The following is a 23,812-nucleotide window of genomic DNA, read 5'->3' as shown; positions in this document are numbered from 1 at the left end:
CCTGTTGACTTTTGGAGACGCGTTTTTCCTTTCATATCAATGACCGCATACAGCTTGTTTTACTCTACTTGTTCGGTGCCTAAAAAAATCAATAATACCAAAATCTGTGTCAAACACGATTTTTTAAATAGTATTTGCCTTGCAAGCACACCTCACTATAACCATTCTATTTTTGCTTACCTATCACTTACCTTATCTCATTTTAACTACTCAGACACATTGCTGTGCGCGCCCGTGCGTGTGTGTGTCTGTGAGTGAGTGTGTGCATGTGTGTGTGTCTGAGAGAGAGAGAGACAAAAAATATCAAGATAATGAAAGCACAACATGAAAGAACGTTACTACAACTGGATTTTGACTCTTTGTTATGCTCGATAGAAGGTAGGCAGCACAGAAGGTGGGTATTGTGTAAAGTTAAATGTGGGCTGCATTTATTTACTCATTATTTACTGGGAAATTGATGCAATGTAACGGTTTATTAGCAGTTAGCAGCTACACTTTGAAGTGCACACATGGATGTCTGTGGTGAAGACACACATAGCCGTGTGGTTTTTAATGCACTTTGGTCCTGTGATTTCTAAGTGGATTTAAAGGCATTTCTTTTTGATGGATTATCAATAATGATGATAGAATGAGTAAGAAGTAAGTTGCCCTGTATCATGCCTGGGTGTGCAGAACATGCCCATCATTCTGCACAGGTTTCAGAATTGCTCAAGGTGTTGCAAGATAACTGACAGGGTCATAGTGTTACAGTTAAAATTAAATTTGGGAACTTCTGATCCTAATTTGCCACAATAGGAACTTATTTACTGTAAATCCATTCTCCTTATACGGTAACATTTTTTCACACATGAAATGCTCCATTTGAATAAGTTCAAGGTGCTGCTGTGCAGAAGGCCAGGCACAGGACAAAACTGCGTAAGAAACATGACAAACTATAATTTCACTTGTAATTAACTTGTTAACTTGCAATTTAATGTTAAAAACAAATTGGTTTTACACATGAGTGATTGCTCCTGCTTCCACTCTTTGATGGAGGATCCATGACAAAGCGCCTGATTTAGACACATGAGATGTGATGTGATGTGCGCTAGGATGCCTCCCTCCTCCAGTGATCTGATATCCAGTAATGGTCCTTGTAGTCAGTGAGCCTGGATAACACTGCTAGCTCATGGTGTGTGACATGGTACCCAAAAATTACCAAGAGTTAGTCAAGCACAAGCAGGGAGGATACTGATACTGAAGTGTGGGGGAGAGCGAAAGAGGGGCAAACACGTACGCCGACATAGTGACGGACATGTAGAAGCAGAAGCTGCAACTTTAGGAAAGAGTTTAACCTTAAAATAAAGTACTTTACAGTAAGTTCATCAAGTCAAATGCATGCGCTCTCTTTCTCTCTCATTTTCAGTCAATGTGAAGTTCCTCTTTCCCAGTCTGTTTATTTTAGAAAGGTGGCTTTGTTCTATTTACTGTACCCACTCCCTCAGCAGCCTCTACCCCTGTCCGACCAGTTAGAAAAGGGGAGCGATGAGGAAGAGGAGGGGGAGGAGGGCATGATGTTTGGACAAACGGACAACCCGAACAGGATATAGAGGTCTACAGCCTGTGGGTGTGTCGGTTTGGCTGTGACACAACTCGCACACAAACACTCAAGCGTGCACACGCACAAACACACACACACACACACAATCGTGGGAGTGTTCCCGCTGGAGGGCAAAGTCTCCCTTCCTCTTACACATTCATTCTCTCTTTTTCCCTCCTTCCCTTCATTCCCCCTTTCCGCTGTCACACCCCTCTACACCTCCTTCCTTTAGACCTTTCTTTCTCCTTCATCCGTCTTTCCTTCTCTTGTGACACCCCCCACCTCCCACCCCTCTGCCTTTCTTTCAAAAAAAAAAAAAAAAAAAGGAAAAAAGAAAGTGTTAAAGATACAGAAGAGTTGGCCAACAGCAATGAGAAACTAGGAGGGAGAGGCCAAAATCACCACAGGGGACAATTATGGCTTGGGCTGTGTACGTGTGTGTGTTTGTGTGCGGTTCTTTTTGGGTTTGATAGTTACAGTGACGTTGTTGAAAACAGTCCTGGAAGCCACTATCTGTCCTTCACAAGTATTCTTCCCCTTCTTCTCTCCTCTATCCCTCCTTCCCTCCGTCTGTTTGGACCTTTTTTAACCATCCTGTCAATTTACGCTGTCACTTCTGTTTTCATTCATCTCGTACACTGGAGCTACAGCCACTTCTTGTGCCGTGCATTTGTGTGTGTGCGCGGCCATGTGTGTGTGTGTGTGTGTGTGTGTGTGTGTGTGTGTGTGTGTGTGTGTGTGTGTGTGTGTGTGTGTGTGTGTGGTTTCAGATTGAGTACATGGGCTTCAAATAAAGGCAGAGCTGTGGGTTAAACTTCCTCCTCATCAGCAGGATCTGTGTCAGTTTGTTTGCTTGTGTAAAACCAGAATTTCCAGGTTAGGTTCCAAAAGTTTAAAAAAGCAAGAAGAAATGCTAGTGCATAGTCACATTTGTAATAATGCAAATAATTCAATGATACCTTTTTGTAATAAAGGTTTTTTTTATTAAAATCTTGTACTTGCTTGAATTGCTGTAGTGTTTGAAAGGTGCTACAGTGGGGCAAAAAAGTATTTAGTCAGCCACCGATTGTGCAAGTTCCCCCACCTAAAATGATGACAGAGGTCAGTAATTTGCACCAGAGGTACACTTCAACTGTGAGAGACAGAATGTGAAAAAAAAATCCATGAATCCACATGGTAGGATTTGTAAAGAATTTATTCGTAAATCAGGGTGGAAAATAAGTATTTGGTCAATAACAAAAATACAACTCAATACTTTGTAACATAACCTTTGTTGGCAATAACAGAGGTCAAACGTTTACTATAGGTCTTTACCAGGTTTGCACAAACAGTAGCTGGTATTTTGGCCCATTCCTCCATGCAGATCTTCTCGAGAGCAGTGATGTTTTGGGGCTGTCGCCGAGCAACACGGACTTTCAACTCTCGCCACAGATTTTCTATGGGGTTGAGGTCTGGAGACTGGCTAGGCCACTCCAGGACTTTCAAATGCTTCTTACGGAGCCACTCCTTTGTTGCCCGGGCGGTGTGTTTTGGATCATTGTCATGTTGGAAGACCCAGCCTCGTTTCATCTTCAAAGTTCTCACTGATGGAAGGAGGTTTTGGCTCAAAATCTCACGATACATGGCCCCATTCATTCTGTCCTTAACACGGATCAGTCGTCCTGTCCCCTTGGCAGAAAAACAGCCCCATAGCATGATGTTTCCACCCCCATGCTTCACAGTAGGTATGGTGTTCTTGGGATGCAACTCAGTATTCTTCTTCCTCCAAACACGACGAGTTGAGTTTATACCAAAAAGTTCTACTTTGGTTTCATCTGACCACATGACATTCTCCCAATCCTCTGCTGTATCATCCATGTGCTCTCTGGCAAACTTCAGACGGGCCTGGACATGCACTGGCTTCAGCAGCGGAACACGTCTGGCACTGCGGGATTTGATTCCCTGCCGTTGTAGTGTGTTACTGATGTTGACCTTTGTTACTTTGGTCCCAGCTCTCTGCAGGTCATTCACCAGGTCCCCCCGTGTGGTTCTGGGATCTTTGCTCACCGTTCTCATGATCATTTTGACCCCACGGGATGAGATCTTGCGTGGAGCCCCAGATCGAGGGAGATTATCAGTGGTCTTGTATGTCTTCCATTTTCTGATGATTGCTCCCACAGTTGATTTTTTCACACCAAGCTGCTTGCCTATTGTAGATTCACTCTTCCCAGTCTGGTGCAGGTCTACAATACTTTTCCTGGTGTCCTTCGAAAGCTCTTTGGTCTTGGCCATGGCGGAGTTTGGAGTCTGACTGTTTGAGGCTGTGGACAGGTGTCTTTTATACAGATGATGAGTTCAAACAGGTGCCATTCATACAGGTAACGAGTGGGGGACAGAAAAGCTTCTTACAGAAGACGTTACAGGTCTGTGAGAGCCAGAGATTTTCCTTGTTTGAGGTGACCAAATACTTATTTTCCACCCTAATTTACGAATAAATTCTTTACAAATCCTACCATGTGAATTCATGGATTTTTTTTCACATTCTGTCTCTCACAGTTGAAGTGTACCTCTGGTGCAAATTACTGACCTCTGTCATCATTTTAAGTGGGGGAACTTGCACAATCAGTGGCTGACTAAATACTTTTTTGCCCCACTGCATATAAAAAAAAAACTCCTCTTGCCTTGCCTCACTGCAGTTTGAAAGCAGTTCCTCCTGATTTTACACTCCACTATTCAATACAATTCATATAATCATCCCATGATGATAACACATGTGCTATTACATTTCTAAACACAAATCAGTGCTAGCGCCATAAAAAATACCCAACATGATTCATAATTCATACTAAAATGTTCATTTCTAAATTTTCTCACTCAGTTACAATAAATGCAATATAATATATTGTTATAAAAGAGCAGCAGGACCTATAAATGGCCTGCTTTTAGTTGCTGTGTGACTTCTTTCACATGTAAACACACATCAGGGAAAAGCTGCAGAGAGAAAAAAAACAAGTGATGTCACACTGTTGGTGGTTTGTCAGAGGTTACAAACACAGGCCAGTCTTTCCTTTCCCAAGTGTCTATATTCATTATTTTTGTATTAGCATTGCCTTTCTGTGTAACATCGATGGGTTTTTCTCTGACGAACTTACGGCGACATATTTCTCCTGTTAGAACAGCGGTTAGCCCAGAATTGACGTCAGGACTCCAGGTCTCTGTATCCTCTGTGCCTTGCTGTCCCTTAACATAGTTTGATAAAAGGAGGCCACAGTCTCCTTTTGTTCCCGTTGTCTCCCACTCTTCCCCAACCCCTTTGCCCCAGATCACCTGCCTGCCCACACTCCTCATTGTTTCCACCTTCCTCTGCCTCTCGCCTCGCAACTTTTTCCTCCTCGCTACCCTCATGCTCCAGCAGCAGCATGCAAACAATAACTTCATCTGATCCACTTAATCTCCTCTCTATCTTTTTTTCTGCCCCACCCCCAAAACCTTCTTTCTTATATGTCAGTAAATCTGAATCTGAATTGGGTCACGGGCTTGTTTCAGGTGGGCCCCAGCAACTGTACCCGTATCTTTTTTTTCCCTTCATCAAATCCCCCAGTTGACACTACACCTCGCCTGAGTGACCATAAAAAAAAGGTTAAACCTCTCTGATAAAGTCAGAGTGAATGAGAAATTAGGCAGTGGAACATGGTGGTAAATATGTAAGTGAGCATGTGTTTGAGGAGGGCACAAAGAGATAGAGAAAAGTTTGTATATGGTGGAAATGTAATTGTGACCCTGGCTTTTTTTTTTCTTTTCCCCTCTGTGTGGTTAGACTGTTTGGCCTTCCCGTAGTTTATCTAGCCTCAGAGACATCCAACTTCAAGGTTTAGTTTTGTGTGTCTTTGTAGATGTGTGTGTGTGTGTGTCTGTGTGCTGTACAGGAAAGAAGAAAGCGAGCAACGGGGGTGAGAGGTAGATTTGATAGCGGAGGACACCCAGACCCTTCTTCCCTCTCTCCCCCTTCATACCCCTCTGTTTAGACCTTGATAAGTGGAGCCGAAGTCTGTGGGGGTTAGGGATTCCTGTCTAGCACAAATGCATGCGTACACAAAGACACACACACACATTGGGATCCGCCCGCTCCACATTCCTGTGTCCGACTAAGGAAGCAGCCTAGCCGTCTTCCCCTCCACTCCCAAATTATCCCCTTCTTCTAAAATCACTACATACTTATCACACACACCTCTTTACCTCTCTCTTCCATTCTGACTCATACATACCTCCTCTATCTTTCTCCATCCTTCCACTGAGCCCGGTGCAAACAGCATGTCTAATCATCTCACAGTGAGCGTAAAATGTTTTACTAGAACAAGTGAAAAAGATCTGGTGGTACAGTGACATAATGTCCCTGTTTTGCAATGCAAACACAAGTTCAGATTATGTCTTGCATCACTCTTAGGATTGCTTTAATAGAAGCCGAAAAACACCAAAATCACTATAAAAGCTTACTGTATGGCCAAATATTAAGTCAAATTGACCTCTCACAGATTTTCAGGTATTTCTGCCACTTACCTATCACTCTGTTGCAGTGGGGTTTCTTTGTCTCATCTCTCACTGCTCACCTCTCTTTTTATTCATTCCACTCTTTTGTGTCCTTCTTCTGCTGTCCAACTCTGTTTATATATTTTGCCCCCTTTCTCTCTCCCCCCTCGCTTTATTCCTCCCTCCCTCCCTTTCAAGGGTGGGTTACAGGGGTTAGGAAGAGGTCATGTGGTCTCACGCTGCCCTTTCCTCTAATGGCTTCTTAATGAGAAAGAGAGAGCGAGGGAGAAGCAGGGAGAGAAGCGCTTTTGAGAAGTGGGGTGAGATATCAGCAGTTCTGCTTGGGGTACTGACTCAGTGTGTGCATGTGTGCGCGTGCGTGTGTCTCTGTACGAGGCTGTGCGTACAGCTGAACATGTATTTGTGCGCGCACATAGTCTGCGCTACTTGACCGACCCTTGCTCCATTTGAAGGCCTTTCCTTGCTCTCTGTTCCTCTCTGGGGAAAGAGGAAATGACACGTTTGTAGCCTCGAATAAGCTCTGCAGCTCATCACGCGCAGTGTCCACTGGGTCTGGCACGGGGATGGGTGGGAGATGTTTTGGAGGTGAGGGAGGAGGGTAGTGCGGGTGGGGGGCTGGGCTGGGGTGGGGTGGGGGCTCTTTAATTTGCACAGCTTCTGCTGATTTGATCATAAGCAATTAATCTCAATGGCTCAGCTCGGGTGCAGTGGGGGAAGAGAAATGAACACAGTCCTCTTTATGCAGGCGTCCCTTGCTCTGGTTTTCCCCTCCGTCCATGCAGTGTGATTTTTACACTTCTTATCCCTTATATTTGTATCATAGAGGGAACAAGCTGTGGGGATTCTGCTGTTGCGGTCGTTCCCATGTCGTCCCTTGTGATTTCCCCTGCAGAACAACCCCAGCAAATTTTGTCTTTGCAGACAAATATTAGTACTAAATCCCCTTTTTTTTTCCTTTTTTCACAATCTGGTTTGAAAAGCTTTTAATGAGTCTAAGGTTAGCAAACATATGAATCACTTATATGGATTAGCAAAATTTTGAGTCAAGTATAAAAATACAAGTTGATACTTGGAAAGCCAAACTTGGATTTGCACAGTTAGTGTGTAATCAGCTCCACGCTGGTTACAGCACCACAATTCAGAGCTGCATTAGGACAGATAATCGTCGATTTTGGTTTTCAGACTGCTGACAGGCTCGTGGAGTAGTGCGAGGTTCAAGGTCCAGATCTGTCGTGATTGATCTTGAGATCCATCTAGCTTTTATCAGCTCAGGAGTGACACAGATCCCCCCTGATCCACTAGCACCAAGCTTGCAGCTAGCACAGGTGTATATGCTCATATATAGCTCATCTGTTGCGCTTCCTTCTCCTGTTTAACCCTTTGCTCTGTTCCTTCATTTTCATTCGTATGTCTGTATATGAGCCAAACAGTGATTCCCTCACTCTCCCTTTCTCTGCAGTCACCGTGCCAGCTTTCCATCTCCCTCTATCTTCCTCGCCCTTGCTTTTTCCTCTCCATGGCACCATACTCCTCCCATGCTGAGGCCAGAGCTCTCTGCCTCCATTGTTGGAGGCAGGTTGCCAAGGATACAAGCACAGAGGCACAGTCTTAATGTTATGAGATGGGAGAGATGAGCAGAGAGAAGGGAAGAGGGGCAATAGCCTCTCTGGTCACTGGGCAGCTCCACAGCAAGCTAATGCTCTCCAGAGTACATGTAACTCCCTATGCTTCCCACTTTGTGAAGTGTTCCTGTGTGGATGGAGCACAGTGACACTGGTGGGTTGTGGAGTAACTTTTGTTCTGGTCGCCCGCTCCCCGCTCACCTGTTGTGACTGTATTGTATGACTGCAGTGCATGTGTTGTGTTGTGTGTTTGCACATTTGTCAGGCAGTCACTTGGTGGGAGCATTCGAGCTGCCGTTCTTTGGATATAAAACATTAACCAAATGAATTTAAATGCAATTGTCTGCACACAACCGAGTGCTAAATTTGAAGAAATCTAAAAACATTAAATAAGAGTCTCTGTACACTTGGGTCCAGTGCAAATGATTTATTAATGATTTTTCGTTAATCAGGTGTTTTGAATTATTGGTTTCATGACTAATTGTTTCTGAAATGAAATGAAATAATCATATTGTTGTAATTTTAAGTAGGTAAGTAGGCAGTGGTATCTGTAATCAGTTCCAGAAACTTCCATCACAACTATGTGGTGAGTTTGTGGAAAGGTGAGATATTTTTAAGAAAATATAATATACCATTTTTCCTCACCACTGAACTCTCTTGAATATGTGGACATTAATATGCCATTTATCTCATTTATAGTTCCACAACCTGCTCCAGGATGTCCAGCTGGAAATATTTTTGACATTTGCCAACTTTGTTTGCTTCTTAAACTTGTCTTAAATTTATTTCCACCGAGCAGTAAAAAGATTATACCGGCTGGATAGTTAGACTCGAGCTTTTCTGTTGGTCAGTGTGAGTCAAATATTGTGTTAACCCACACACCAGTAACCCACAGGCTATACCATCCCCACCCTGAGTGTTTGTCATTTTCCTCCTCCACTTTCCATTATCCCTCCTCTCAATATCTCCGTGTCCCAACTCACCCTTCAAAATACAACCCTGACTGGGCTGGACGGGGGCATTGGAGCCGGGTCCTCTCCCATGTATAAATCCAAGACATAACCTCTCACTCTTTCTCAATCTCTCGATCTCGCTCTCTCTTTTTGCTCTTAGCACAAAGCCCTGCGTGTCTGCCTTCCTTCCCCACCCAGCATTCTTTCCCCATGCAGACCTCTCCCCCGCTCTCTTTCGTTCTCTCTCTGTCGACTTCCCTCCTGCCCGCCAACTCACTCAGCCTCACCCTACCTTTCATTAGCCCACTCTTTATCTCACGCACTTACTCGGATCGCTCTCTCTCTTTCCCTATCTCACCAGCTTGTACACTCCCCGCTCTCTCTCTCTCTCTTTTTTGTCTACCCCCTCAGTTGCTTTGGCTTTTTTGTTTCTGATATATCTTCATTTATTTCTCTCTCCCTCTCTTTCCCTGCTGACCCTATTATTTTTATATTCCCTCTCTCTCTCTCTCTCTCTCTCTCTCTCTCTCTCTGCCATCACTCCCCCTCTCTCCCTCTCTCTACCTCCCTCCCACTCCTCTCAGTCCCTCTAAGCTGCATTAACTCCCCAGATTACCTTGAGCCCTGCAATCCTCCATCCCCCACGCACTCACCCGCTCTTCTTTCCCTCCCTTCCTTCAGTCATTCACTTGCTCACTCAGACTACGTCCACAGCTAATTTTGACAGTGTGGATAAACAACTGCTTTGTGGCATTTTGTGAAGATCTCTGTCCACGCTCAAACACTTAAACTGTAGAAAAATAGATCTCTAGTCCACTGGCCTTAACAGAACTGTGCCTCACTGACTTGTGTTAAGGAAAGAGGCATACACAGCCGTCTTTAAGATACAATTTCTTTTTCTAATTTAGATATTTTTCTCTTTCTACTGTCCAAAAATTAGCCAAGTAAAAAAAAGAACAGTGATCACAGACCATCAAAGATGAGTCAGATGTGAATACTTAGTTAGGCCTTCTGTACACACAGAGGTCCTTCAAGCCAGTAGTTTTACAAAAGCAAATTAACGATAAAGGCTCATCAAAATGCTTCAGAATTCAGCCTTTTAGAATTATAAATGAAACGAAACTCCACTATGGTGAGCATTCAAATCAACAGAAAATTGCCTAAACAGCATGGCCTAAATGAGATTTTCTAATTGGATGTGTAGAAGGATATCAGCTGAGCCATAACCCCACGTCAGCTGACAATGATATCCTCCACCAGCTGGGATTGTTTGACTGAACTGACGCTACCTTTTACCTGTATGTCATTAGAAATCTCTGATACTAGTGGTTCACATACTTTCCATTATGCTTTTACTGGTGGATGAAAGTCCTGTGCATACCAGCATTTAAAAGGGCAGGAAAAGGGACATCAGGTCATTACAAAAAAAGTGCTGCTCGTATGCTGTGTTCTGACATTTTTTTTATTGAATCTATTCTGTCAGAATACAGATTGGTCCACAAAAGAGCAGACAGGTGCGAGGCAGAAGTTAAAGGTACAAATATATTTAGTGTGTTTAAAGAAAGTGTATTAAATGACAGACAAGGTCATTTCCATTTTAAAGGGAAGCATGTGACTAAGTAGATATAAAATGCATGCCAGGGTTGTCACTTGTATACGTAGAAAAACGTGGCACCTAAGAAACAGAGCATGGAGCCCTGCCCTATGTGTGTTTGGCATTGCAAAAGTTTGCAATTCAACCATGACATTTTCCTAACACTAACTACATCATTCATCAAGCTCCATTATCAACCTCAAGAAGAAAATCAAACTGCGAGTAAAAGTGACACTTAAGAGGACCTGGCTGAGAGTCATTTGTGTTTGTGCCACTGCCACAACTTACATGGGAGGCTTCAGAAGGTACGAGCTAAACCTCCCATATGGATGCTAACAAGCAACCAATCTGAATATTTAGTCTGAGAACTTCTTGGAACTTAGAGCACTGATCCATTAAGGATCAAGCAAATCCAACTGTTCTCATTTGGACAGCTTATTCTTCTTAAGTCACTCCCTGTTGAATGATGTGATCTACAATGCTCAGCTCAGTGATATTTATATAACACGTAAGCCACAGAAAGGAAACGGTAAGCGAGAATAAGTGCAAAAGAGGCTGGCCGAAGTGTTAGCTGTTAGCTTGACACCTGCGGGTAGGTGGGCCTACGGATGTGTCGATGAATTGTGCTGCACTGCTTTGAAGTGTGACCGCCATTTTAAAAAGGGATAAATCCTACCTAGAAATACACGTATATCCCCCTCGTGAATACAAATGCACTGGAAAAACACTTGAGGAGGTTAACCGTGGCCAGATATTGCACCGTAGCCAGATTACGTGAGATCACATCCTGATTAATTCTGCCCACATGCTTGCATCTTGTGGTTGTTTAGCATTGCCGTCTTCATGTAGACACGGGCAAAAGCACAGAGAAAGGCAAGCGTTTTCAAATTTAGCTGGCTTTCCGTAGCCTACTCTCACACTCGCTCGTTCGCCCCCACCGTCACCACCCAACCCTCCCTCCCGGAGCCTCTGTAACCTCCCCCTCACCTCTCCTCGCTTCCCCTTCACTCACCCACCCACCCACGCTCCATCACCCCACCGTCCACCTCTCACCCCACCACTCTTGCAATCGTTGTGCTCCTCTTCTCTTTTCTCCTCTCCTCCCCTCCACCCACACTCTCTCTTTTTCCTCCGAGCCCCCAGCAGTACCACCATCACTACCAGCACCATCATCTCACTCTCTCTCTCTCTTTCTCTCTCCTGTCCTTTACCACTTTCTTCTCTCTGTCCCTCCCTCCTCTAAAGCCTTCAGGCACTGCTTGATTTATGCTTGCCCTCCCTATCCACCTCCCCACCACCACCCACCCACCCACCCATCCTTCCCTATCTCTCCTGGAGGTTGTGGCCCGGCTAGTCCCTAAAAACAACAGAGAAAGAAAGCAACAGCGAGAGAGAGAGAGAGAGGATAACAACCTCTTTTACTTTCCATCCTCCCTCCTTTTTAACCCAGCATTTTTTTCATTCTCCTCTCCCACACTGCTTTTTAAATTGCCTCTGAATTCTTGAGCTGTTTTAGTGCCTCACTCCCCCTTCTTAGCTGAAATTACTTTTTTACCCTCTCAAACTCTGGCATGCTGAGGAAGCAAGTTCCACCTTCCCTCCCCTCTTTGTCCACTCGAGGACAAACAGGCACTAATCACAGGTTCAGCGTACGAAACTGTTTGTAATAAAAGGTGAAGGAGAGACTTTCATTTTCTCATTTGGAAGCTTGACGCTGTGACGGCGGCGCGCGTGTTGCTCACAGTCTTGTGAGCAACACGGCTCTTGTAATGCCTTGTCCTTTTCAACCTCAGGCTGGTCAAGCCATTAACCGGGCCGACTTGGGGCAAGGCTTCTTTCTGTATCCTCCGCTGTCTCTCACGTACACATGCGCACATATATGCATGGAGAGATACACATTGAGAGAGTCTTTCTCCTTTGTTTGCGCTCTCTCATACTCAAACATGCACACAAGCCCTACTTTCTTCTCTGACAGCTCTCTTGTGGTCGTCAAGCCTCAGTAACTCGTTGCTTAACCACCCTGGACTTTTTCTCTCCATTGTGTTTGGTTACTGTCTCTGTTGATTTGAAGGCGGGGTGAGTTATGTGAGTGTGTGTTTGTGACTCGAGGTGTTGAAGGAGCGTGTCCATCATTAGCCAGGTCATGTGCGCTTGAGTGCGAAACCTGTAGAAATCTTTTTGGGGGGAGTTTTGTGCCTTTTTTTCTTTCTTTCTTTTTTTTTTTTTTTTAAATCTATTAGAATCTTTATATTTGGAAAATGGAAACTCCCTCCCAAAACAGTGTCAGGCTTCATTTAGAGAAGAGGGAGGCATTTGTAGCGCGAAACACACACAAACACCCGCCCGCACACACACAATCAGAACAGAAGATCAGAGGTCAAACTGGGTCACCCGACCCTTCCCTCCCTTTTCAGGCCTTCTCTCTCCTCCTTTTTACTGCGTCAAAGCGTGCTCTCTAGTAACACAACTCCCCTTGTGAAACACACACACACATATCACTTAGATACAGTGCAGCCTCCAACCACAGCGCATAAAACTCTATCTTCTATCCATTAGCCGTAACTCGCTCAATGGATGATAAATTCAGGATTCCTCATAACACATTTGAAGTATAGTTCAGCGCACACCTATTTTATTTCCAAGGCAAGTCTTATTCCTGCTTTGCTTTTTCCCACTCAAGCCCCTGCATAGCTTGCAGCATCGCTCATGCGCGCGCACACGCACCCAAAACACACACATGAACAAAGAGAACCCACCATTTCCATATATTTGTCTCTCTTTTTAAAAGGGGGTTTTATTTAGCATAAATGTTGAAGCCAAGGGTGCCCGGCTACCATGGCAACCAAATTAAACGGAAGATCTCTTCAGAGAGCAGAAATCTAAATTATTCGGACTCTTTTATGAAGGGGAAAATGAAAATTCCCTTCACTGTACAGAGACCACTGCACTGTAAAGGCAGAAGAAAAGAGGAGGGGGAAAAAAAGACGGGGAAAATGCTATTGTTTTTTTTTGTATCTGACCACGCAGTTCAAAGCCATATTCCACGCCATTGAAATTCATAGGTTGCCTCATGACAACCGGTACGTTAACACTCAGCATATGTGCACAAAGGAATGATGTAACCACAGTGTCTCTAAAACTCGGGATAAACCTATTGCCTTTGAAAGATACCACAATATGTGTATCTACAAATCCTCAACCAAACCCGGCACATGTATGATGAAATCCATAAGCTGCGCGCATGGGATTAGGTGCGACTGGTTCTGGTGTGGTAAATGATTTTATCTGTAAGAACAGGATGAGGTTTAAGTAAGACAGCATCTACGCAGGCCCGATAAAGCTTACATAAGTAAAGGCGGATTATACCGTATATTGCGATTATTTAGCGAGGAAGCCTGTTTGCGATCAGCTGAATACTAATTTCTAATATCTCCCGCTTAGTCCCGGATATGTGGGTATATCCTCAGAAAAACAGGATATGGCACTGCATGTTGCAGGCAAGGGAAAGTGGCTCACTAATGCATCAAATACAAAAATTCATTTCACACATTTTTCTGTGCAAGACAGAAGTTAGACCGGCATCTGCAAGGAGACCATGAAGCAATCACTCTTCCATAACCCTTCCATTCAATCTACAATGTGTGACTGAAGGATTGTTACTGTATGACTGTGAGGAGTGCGGATATGTTCCATCTGTAGATGCACGTGTCTAAGGGGATGCTGGGAAACCGTTCTGGGGTCATTCACTCACCCAATGAACAGATGAGTGGAAGGAGATAGGGGTCAGAGATGACCCTCTTTTCCCTCTCTCCTCTTCTTTCTCCATATATGTGTGTATTTGTGCAAGTGTGTGTGTGTGTGTGTGTGCTGTTGTTGGCCAACAGCAGATCTATGTTATTGATTGACTCCTGTGGCTGCTGGGCTGCCCACTGAAGGAGGGGGCAGAGCTCTAATGAATTCCTGCACCTCATGCCCTGTGCGCCAACCCCTACACCCCCTCCTTAATTAACTTTGTGTGTGTGTGTGCGGGTGGGACGGGGGTGTGCGTGGATGCACGCATGTGTGTCTTGTGTGTATCATCTGTGCTTCCTCCACAGCTCAACACCCCCGCTTTTACACTCCCTTGCCTTTTTTATTCCTTTATCTCTTTCTACGCTGCCCATGCCTCCTCTTTTTTTCCCTCTTTACTCCCCCTACCCTTATTTTTTTTAATATCTTGTGATACGTTAGCTAGCCGTTTGATGACTACTGATTACTTCGTATGTATATCACTCTCATCTGAGGCGGCCCATCCTCAATATCTCACTCATATCTCTCTACACCTTTCAGATCTATATGTGCAGCCATGCATACAGAACGTGTATCCATCCATCTGATCTGGGATCATTTATCTATCCTGAGCATGAAAAATGACTGACAGTTTCCCTGTGTCTGTGTGTGAGAGAGGGAGAGAGAGAGGGTGGTCAGCATTGACCTAGTAAGCTGAGAAAAAGCTGTATACCCATCGGTATTCCAGACGTGGAGCCAAACTACTGTCTTTGTCACCTTGACTCCCCTGCAGCAGACGGCCACCAGGCTGCACAGGAAACACTTAACACTGCCCAACTGTAGTTAAAATGAACAATAGGGCTATTTTGTTTTCTTGCTTCCATTAAATTTTTTCATGTTTTCTTTCCTCTTTTGCTTCCCCACCCGTTTCTGTTCTCAGTGCCCCCGCATCACCCTAGTTACTGTCCTCACTCTGTTTATTCCCCATTAGCTCTGAGTGTGATTTCAGCTGTCGCTGCATGGGCGCTGTGCAACGGTAAACTTATATATTAGGATGTCAGAAGGTTTCTGTCCAGAACAGTCACACATAATTATGTACACACACCCCTCTCCTTAAGGCAAGACTCAAGTCTGCATTAGCTCTCAGAAGTCTCTGTGTTTGTTTTAGATGTAGACAAGCCATTCTTTCAAAGACTCTAAGCCAGTGATGTGCCTGGTGTGTATTTTTGTCTACTTCTTTGTTGGAGAAAGCAACCTGTCATCAGCTAAATGTCAATTAGGAGGTAATAAAAGTGTGTTTGTGTCTGTATTTGTGTGTGTTTTTGTTTGCGTGTGTGTGTGTGCTGAGCAGAGCTGTCGTCAGCAGTGTGGTCTGACAGTCTTGTAGATCTACAGTGGAACCTCCAGCGACATGTCTACTGCTGACAGCTTCTCTCTGCTTTCAACGAGTCTGATGGCTAAATGCACACACGCGCACACACACACACACACACACACTCAAGCACACACGCTCACAGGCATAGCGCATAAACACGCGCGCACACATGGATCACGTCTGTGTCTGCCATTCGGTCTCACACTGTCTCTTTATGATCTCTCTGTATTTTTGTTGACTGGCGATGATGAGGTATGTTAGGGAGTCGAGGAGAGCGAGGGATGAATCAGAGTGGTGACGTGTTGGTAGTCGCTACCAAAAACACTGGGTGTAAACGATGACTTGGCTGAGAGGGTTGAAAGGATTGGTTTAATATGGTGTTTTTTTGTGCTTTCACTCAGGCTGTTATCACTGTCAGGTGAAACCTAAAAGTGTCAACTTTTTTTCTTGTTTTTTGTAGTTTGGCCATCGCTGTTTATCCCCTTTGGAGATGCTTCACAGTGTCAAAAGTGATGGAATTTTCATCCTATAGAGAAACATATAATCCCTCAAATATATTAAAACAGTGCTTCAGTGATTTAAAACACCAGCTTGAGCTTGAATAGCATTTTAATGTCACTCATTTTTAGTTGTATAAGGACACAAGAACCTCACCCGTCTTCTGTTACTTCATCTCTATTCAGGGGCAGACGTGACTGAACCCAACAGCTCAGACAGCCGTGGCGAACGCCTCGACTTCTTCCTCAAACAGGAAGAGCCTCTTGCCACAGAGCCCAGCTTCCTGGGCACCAACGAATTGGAGGAGGCCGGGGGAGGAGCCGGGGGTGGAACAATCTCATCTGTAGCCAATCTGAAGGCAGCGCTGATGAGTAAGAACAGCCTGCTGTCACTGCGGGCTGAGATGATGGGAGATGATAACCCCTTGTTGTATGAGTACCTGCCCAAAGGAGGACACTCCCTGTCTTGTAAGTCACTATTTACTAACACTGCACTCACCCTGATTGTTATACACATACACACACACACACACACACACACACACCTCAATATAACTTAGACATACACAAATTTTCTACTACTTTATCTTTGACTACCTGCTTACGTAGTCACCTGCGATACATAAAACATATAGGCGTGACTGCTTCTGGCATGCGCCTCCTCTGTTGTAGTACTTTCCCTCATCAGCCACTGTTATCTGGATAACTCTGAATCCCTGTGTGTGCAATTGTGTGTGCATATTGGTGCACGCGTGTGTGTGTGTGTGCGTGTGTGCGTGTGTGGTGCCACTTGAGTGTGTAACCAGTTTGTGTGGTAATGCCAGTGATGACTAGTCAGCAGTGACTCAGTGAGAGAACATTTTGCTGGGATCGCTCGTGCTGTCTCGAGAAAATTTGTTTGGTTTTATGTGACAGTTTCTTTGTGGGTATCAGTGGGTCTACGGCTGTATTTCACCACAGCAAAATAACACAACAGTGCAGCAGCAACTGTTCAGATATTTACTTACCGAATTGCTCCAACTACAATATATAAATCTCTGCAAGCTGTTAGAAGGTCTTTCAAAATGAACAAATACATCCAAACTCACCAAATGTCATAAACAAAGAACACAATTACAGCAAGCAATAAAAAGGTGATCTTCACCTATTTGTTCGCTACAAATCTTTGCTTCTTGTTATATATCTGTGCACGACCGAGCAACCAATAATTATTCTTCTCTTTAAAATCTGATATGCTCAGCTAAAATTAGTAAAATAAGCTCTTAAATCACAGAATTTTTCCTGTTACACTGTAATAAATCATTTCCTAATCATATCAATAATAGATCAATAAGCGGCCGCATTGGTGCTTAATTTGTCTGTGTTAACAAGAGATTTTTTTTTCTTTGTTCTGTCAGTTTTTTCTGCCTTCAATGAGGGTGTTAAACTGTGTGTGTGTGTGTGTGTGTGTGTGTGTGTGTGTGTGTGTGTGTGTGTGTGTGTGTGTGTGTCCCAGTGTGAGCATGCATTTGCTTGAGTCCACGTCCGCGTGGGCACATTTGTGTGCGCGCGCATGTGTGTATTCAACTCGTGTGTTTGTTTCTTTAGCTTTTACAGTCTAGTAATTGGATCTTTTGTCCCGAGTTCTGCCTGTTTTTGTGAGCGGAAGAAAAGCAAAGGAAGGGTACAACTCTGAGCCTAGTCATGTCTTTTCAGTTGAGCCCCACTCACCTACAAAATAAAAGACAGGGCCAAGACTTAATAGACCAAAACACACATTCGCAGTTGCACGCGCTCGCACATGCACGCCACATCACATCGTTCCTTTTGTGTCAGTGTTAAGTGTGTGGGATTGAGATGTTTCTGTTGGCTTAAAGAGGAGAATCGGATGCTGTCACAGCACAGATAGACAGCCTCACAAGCCTCAGAAAAGAGAAGAAGAGGCTTTCTGATACACACTCAGACTTTACAGATACACTCAGCCTTGACTATATGAATAGGGGATTTGGAGAATTCAGAGAATGTTAATCATTTGCTCTGTGCATGGAAAAAAAAACACATTGAATGAGCACTATATCTGTATTTTAGTTGTCACCAAAGAAACCTCAGGGAGGGTTTTGGTTAGCCAAACCCTATTTTCTATTCCCTACACAATAGGGGTTGGGGAAATGGGCCTGTCGAGATGGCCAACATCCTCCCCTCCCTCCCCAGGTCTGTCCCTGTGTCTAAATGAGGACAGAAAATAAACAAACACTGTACCTCAGATTACTGGGCGGAGGATAAGTCTGCCTGGTTTGACAGATCACTGCTCCCTGCCTCCCTCCTTCCATTCAGCCCTTTCCCCTCCCCTCCTCTTGTTCTCCTCCCGCTTCTCCTTCAACCCATCTTAACATCCTTCCTGTCCTTTTTCCCTCCTGTACTCCCCCTCACGCTATCCGTCCCTCCTTTCCTCCATCTATTTCTCCTTCACCCCTCCTTAACACTCATCCCTCACACTCTCCCTCACTCCCTCCCCTTTTGGCCAGCTCTTGCAGTTCCTCCATATTTGTCTCACTCTTGTCTCTTCCCCCCCTCTTTTACTTCAGCTGTGGAGCATCAAAGCATGTTGGTCTAAAATAGTGGGAAAGTATTGATCTAGGCGCGGAGGAGGCAGAGCAAGGTCACCTGTCCCAATTCCAGAGAGGCTTGCATATAAGCAAAAGGCCTTGACATAGAGCTACCACCTCCCACACCCTTTCATCTTGTTCCTCTTTCTCTCATTCTTTTTTTTCCCCCGACATAACTGACGATTTAATAAACCGGGTTTCTGCTAAACATCCACGCATCCAAAAATAAGATCATACTGGAAATATCTCTCTCTGTATGTAGCAAGTCAAACTGATTCGACCCCCATCTTGTTGACAGGACATGGAATTAAAATGCACAGCTTCTCTTTTTGCTATCCTTTGCATGGGTCACGGACCACATGCCAAAATACAGTGGAATCAGTGTGTATGTCAATCAACCTCCAAAATCCAATTAAGATCAATGGGATTTGGCCCCACTACCCCTCTGTGCGTCAGAGAATCAATTCCAGACAATGGATTTTGCAAAACCATCCCTGCACACCTGCCCACACTGCCACCATGTACAGGATGTTAGGAACATCCAATTAACTATAGAGATTATACTGACATTATTGAACTTTTCCCTCCATTGCCAGCTCTCATCAATTCACATCTACTTTTAAAAATTGACTCACCTCTGTGCACTAGCTACCATTCATTCCACAGCTACTGCCAAGAGATTTTCAAAATTTATTTATGATTGTGACACAAATTTTGTTCCAAATTTAACAAATGGATCCTATATAGCTTGTCTTCTGGCTCTCTCTCTCTTTTTTTTGGTACTGTAAAGGAAGAACAGTGAGGGTTAATTCAAAAAGCAGATGGAAATGAATCTAATCCAGACTTGGATTTTCAAATTGAGTCTACTTTATATATCAACTTTTTTGGATTCAACAGTTCTTACCTGCAAGTGGAGGGATCTAATACGCGGATGTGCACAAAGCTGCCATGAACCCGAACCTGCACGGTCTTTTGTTCATATAGTTTTTCAAATAATAAAAAGTAAACAACACTGTCCAAAGGTTATGACTAGCCATGTGTCATTAAGCATTTTTCCGTGAGGTTACAGAGAGGTAAAATCCAATCCAATCTTGCTATTTTCGCCTAACAAACTTACAGAGCTTTTTAGTTAATTAGTAACCTTGGTCAGTCACCGTCCAGTAATTGCTTCCCTAAAGCCTAAACAGATGTAATAAGTACAGACTCCATTGGGATGGCAGGTGAAAGAAAGGGATGACGATTGTATGTTAGTTCCTATTGAGCCATGTTTAAGTAATGCAATTATTTTACTTTTTTCTTGTCTTTCTTTTTTCTTGCCGCTGTGCAGGCAGTCAGCTGACTGCTATTTGCATACTTTAAAGCTTGCCAGACACAACTGAAATATTAAACTCAGTGATACGACACTGTAATATATTCAGTTACATGTTGCATTTCTGCAAGAGGCTTGAACCAAAACTGATTAACTATTCCATGAAAGCCCTTTCCTGAGAACCGTCTACTGCCAGAACACCATTTGTTAATGAGCTACTCCCTTTCACCTGTATCTCATCCGTTTACTCTCGGTCTCTACTTCCTCTTCGCTGTTAATGCTGTTTCCCCTGTCACTGATGGGGTGGGGAAGAAGAGATGGGGAGTTAAGCATTTGTGTGTGTTCTCAGTGAGTGGGAGTGGGGAGTGTCGGGTGCGGTAGTTTAACATTCCAGGAATCCATCCACGGCCGAGCCTCATGGTTGTGTGATTCTGTCCGTTGTGCAGAGGAGGGTAATGAATGGCTAACCCACTGCATAACTCTGGAGACATTCCCCAAAATGCTGCCCACATTTGCACACGCTTGCATGCGTACACGCACTGTCTAGAGAATCTTGCGATACATTATGCTTTGATTAATACACACTATTAATCAAAGCGAAGAAAGAGAGAAAAAAAGAAATGCGCTCTCAGTACCAGCTAATGGTGATATTAATGTAGCAGAAAAAAGGCTCTGTGTGAATAGTTGTGGAAAGCTAAAGGTTCTGTGAAAAAAATTGAAATTTTATCCAGCGTGTCTTAACTTGTTGCTGGTAAACATCTTACATGGTCGATGTAGTCGTCCTTTACCCTGCGTGCACAAAAAAAAAAATCTTCACTTGAGCTGCAAGATGGCTCCTCTCCAAAACAATCTCCTTCCACGCTACAGAGGATCCTCAAGCCCTCTCCTTATATGCATTTTACTCACACAACATGGCACATACACACTCACAAAACACACACCCGCTGCCATCCTCTGCGCACGCATGTGGGTGGAAGGAGAAGGAGAGCAGAGGAGCGAAAGAAAAAAAAAGAGAGAGAAAGAGAGAAGAGAAGCCCTAACCCTTTCCCCTTGGCTGGTGGAAAGTGAAACTTCAGAGTTTTTCTTCCTCCCCCTCTGCATAGTGTTTGATAGTGTAGCACTGGCAGCCTCTGTGTGCCCCCCTGCCCACTCTCTCCCGTTGTGTTCTGGTGGCCAGCTGCTTGCAGAGTTGCAGTTGTACGTGAGTGGGTGGGTGAGACTCGTTTCCTGTGCTCCTCAGGGCTCTACTCCAACAACTACTGCAGCACGCTTCGGCCAGGGGCCACGGGGGCCACTATTCATAACAAACAGGGGGCTGGCTCCTCTCCTCCTCCTCTTCCTCTTCTTCCTCCTCATCTTCCACCATCATCATCACCACTACCGCCATCATCATCATCATCAACAACATCAACATCAGCATACTGCCCACCCACTCCACCCACACCACTGCACCCCTCTGAGCTTCGGCCCCTGGAGGCCCCCGGTCTGAGGGCTGGGGCACCCCTGCTGCACTCAGAGAGATTGGACATGGAAGTTGAAGAGGCCCCTGAGGGCCCAGAGCCCTCCACCTTGCCTGAGGTAAGTGTACCAGAGCCTGGCTCAGCTCCAGGGCACAGGCTGCTCTCTGGGCACTGCTACTCCACTCAGATAAAAGTTCTAACAGTGGAGATAAGTATCCAGGGGGCAGCATCACCCTGTTTCTATACACGCACACACCGAAGGGGTTTGAGAGGTGATGGAGGGTAGGAAGTGGCAAGTGATGTGGTGGGAGCAAGCTAGGAGTTTTTGCAAGAAGGAATTGGGGATTAATGGGGATATTACCCTTATTTCAGAGAGAGTTCTTTTTAAAATGTTAGCACATCATTGCTCAATTCCTTTCTGTATCTCATTCTCTTTGTGGAATTTGGCATATTTCCTGCTTCGCTGGAGAAGAAATGCTATTTTTTTCCTTTGTTTGCTCTTTCTTTTCTGTATGCTTTGTTTGCTTTTCTCTTCCTTTCAGATTGCCAGTTCTTCGCTCATGTCTCCCTTCTCAAATAATCTTTTAATATAGTTAGACTTGAATTCACCTTCAAGCCAGAAATGTCTTTGCTCAACATTAGTGGTAATGTAGTCCGTAGTAGTTACATTAGTGATGACACGTCTAGTCACAATGGCAGCGTGTGCTTAGAGATGGCAGATAACAGGCAAGGTAGTGTGATGAGAGTGAGTAGAATCAATACAAGTAGACAATGAGAGGTTTGCTCTCGCAGCCCAGGAGATTGTTTGTTCTTCTCAGTGTGTGAGTGAGAGAGTGGGTGTGTGTGTGTGTGTGTGTGTAAGAGAGAGCATGGCAATATGAGCATGTGTAGCAGTGAGTTTTGTGCCAGTCTATGTGTGTGCGCTGTGTGTGCGGGTGAGCATTTAGGAGCAGCATTTGATTTCAGTGGACCTGCCTCCCAACAAGCCTCCCTATCTCTACGGACAAGCCATCTGTTTGCCCAGTGCATGGTGTTCTGTTCTTAGAGAGGAGGAAGGAGGAGGAGGAGGAGGAGGAGGAGTGTAGGGGCTGAGCAAATGGGCGGGGGTGAAGGAATGGCAGGAGCATGGAGTAGAAGAAGAAGAGTGGAGTTTAGTTTAGTTGCCGAAGGAAAGAAAGTGTGGGGACGGGTGTTTAGGTGCACCTTGCTTACACCCAAGAGAGTTTTGAGTTTATGAGTATCTCTCCTGTAATTCATTTATTAACACTGTAGCTCAGCATAACTGTTCATTCTGTGCCCATGAGACAGCTGTAGCATCCAGAAATGATTTACTATTTTTTTCTCTGTTTGCTTTCCAGTTTCAAAGTCGTTGAATAATCATGACCTTGTTTTGCTTTACTTTTTAATTTTCTGCTTCCATGTCTTTGTTTCTCCATTTCTTACAATTATTTTTTAAATAAGCTTGCCTTCACAGCTTGTACCATCTTCCTTCCTCTTGCATGTCCAGACAACATTCCATACAGGCTGTATAAATATGCCTGTGTGACATAACGATATGTTTTGCGCTTACAGGAGGGCACGAAAGACAAAGAAGACACGAAAGAATACAACACAGGTATGGAGTATGCTATAAAAGTTGTCACAATTTAATAGTCGTGATAACTTAAGCTTGTGCTTATTGTACCTCATTATTTCTCTGACTTTCACTCTCACCATCCTTCTCACTATTTCAGCCTTGGAAGGTGACCAGTCTCCTGTCGAGAGGGATCAGATGGGCGAGGGGAGTTGTGCGGGTGGCTTGACTGTGCCTGCGTCAGTGCCCGTGGTTGGCAGAGGGACTAAAGGGCTGCTTGGGCTGGGTGAAGAGGCTGGATTAGGGGAAAGGGTTGTGCCAGAGCACGGTGCCTGGCCCTCACAGGGGTTCGCCTGCTCCCTGTGCAAACGGCTGTTCCGCAGCCTGGAGCATCTCAGGGAGCACGAGTACCGCCACACCCTATCTCTGATGGCCTTGTCCCTTGACTGGCCAAGCATCCAAGGTCCGCACCACCAACCAACCCAGCCCCATCAACATCCGCAAAATCATCCTTTTCCCTTTCAGTCTTTATACCGGCCTGCGGTAGCTGAGCCTGCACCGGCGCGGTACCTGTGCTCGCAGTGCCCCGCCAGCTTCACTCTCAAATCTAATGCGGACCGACACGAGAAGACCATCCACTTCAAGAAGAAGTTGATGCAGTGTGTGTACTGTCTGAAACACTTTAGAGACCGCACAGACCTACACAGGCACCTGTCATCCGTTCACTCCAAAGAGAGAGGGCACATCTGCCCTGCCTGTGCCAAGGCTTTTAGCACCCAGAAAAACCTGGCCACACATGTAAAGGTGTGCTGCCAGGTGGGGTCAGTGCCAGGAGCTATACTGGGAGGCAACATTGGAATGGAAATGTCTCATGGTGGGACTATAGACCCACTGTGGCGAGTAACGCAACAGATGAAGGTTGACAATCACAATCACAGTATCAATGTGGAAAACTGAGAGTGGAATTACA

At 44.7% G+C, this 23,812-nt stretch overlaps 1 protein-coding gene across 2 annotated transcripts in view; it reads left to right on the top strand.

Moving 5' to 3' along the window:
* zbtb46 (zinc finger and BTB domain containing 46) overlaps positions 1-23,812 on the top strand; it is a 59,230-nt gene that overhangs the window by 30,931 nt on the left and 4,487 nt on the right. The window contains exons 4-7 of one of the 2 annotated variants that reach the window (XM_085344655.1): positions 16,102-16,383; positions 21,050-21,387; positions 22,842-22,884; positions 23,003-23,128. In XM_085344655.1, coding sequence (XP_085200781.1) covers positions 16,102-16,383; positions 21,050-21,387; positions 22,842-22,884; positions 23,003-23,128 — 789 coding nt within the window. Of the gene's footprint in view, positions 1-16,101; positions 16,384-21,049; positions 21,388-22,841; positions 22,885-23,002; positions 23,800-23,812 lie in introns of those variants that run through there. The other variant, XM_085344654.1, reaches the window with a different exon arrangement.

The sequence above is a fragment of the Diplotaxodon limnothrissa genome, linkage group LG20 (assembly GCF_057381915.1).
Source record: "Diplotaxodon limnothrissa isolate DT_005_m linkage group LG20, D_limnothrissa_male_GT1.1, whole genome shotgun sequence".
In the NCBI taxonomy this organism is placed as follows: domain Eukaryota; kingdom Metazoa; phylum Chordata; class Actinopteri; order Cichliformes; family Cichlidae; genus Diplotaxodon; species Diplotaxodon limnothrissa.
The sequence above is the reverse complement of the archived record's forward strand: the minus strand, read 5'-3'. Positions and strand labels throughout refer to the sequence as shown.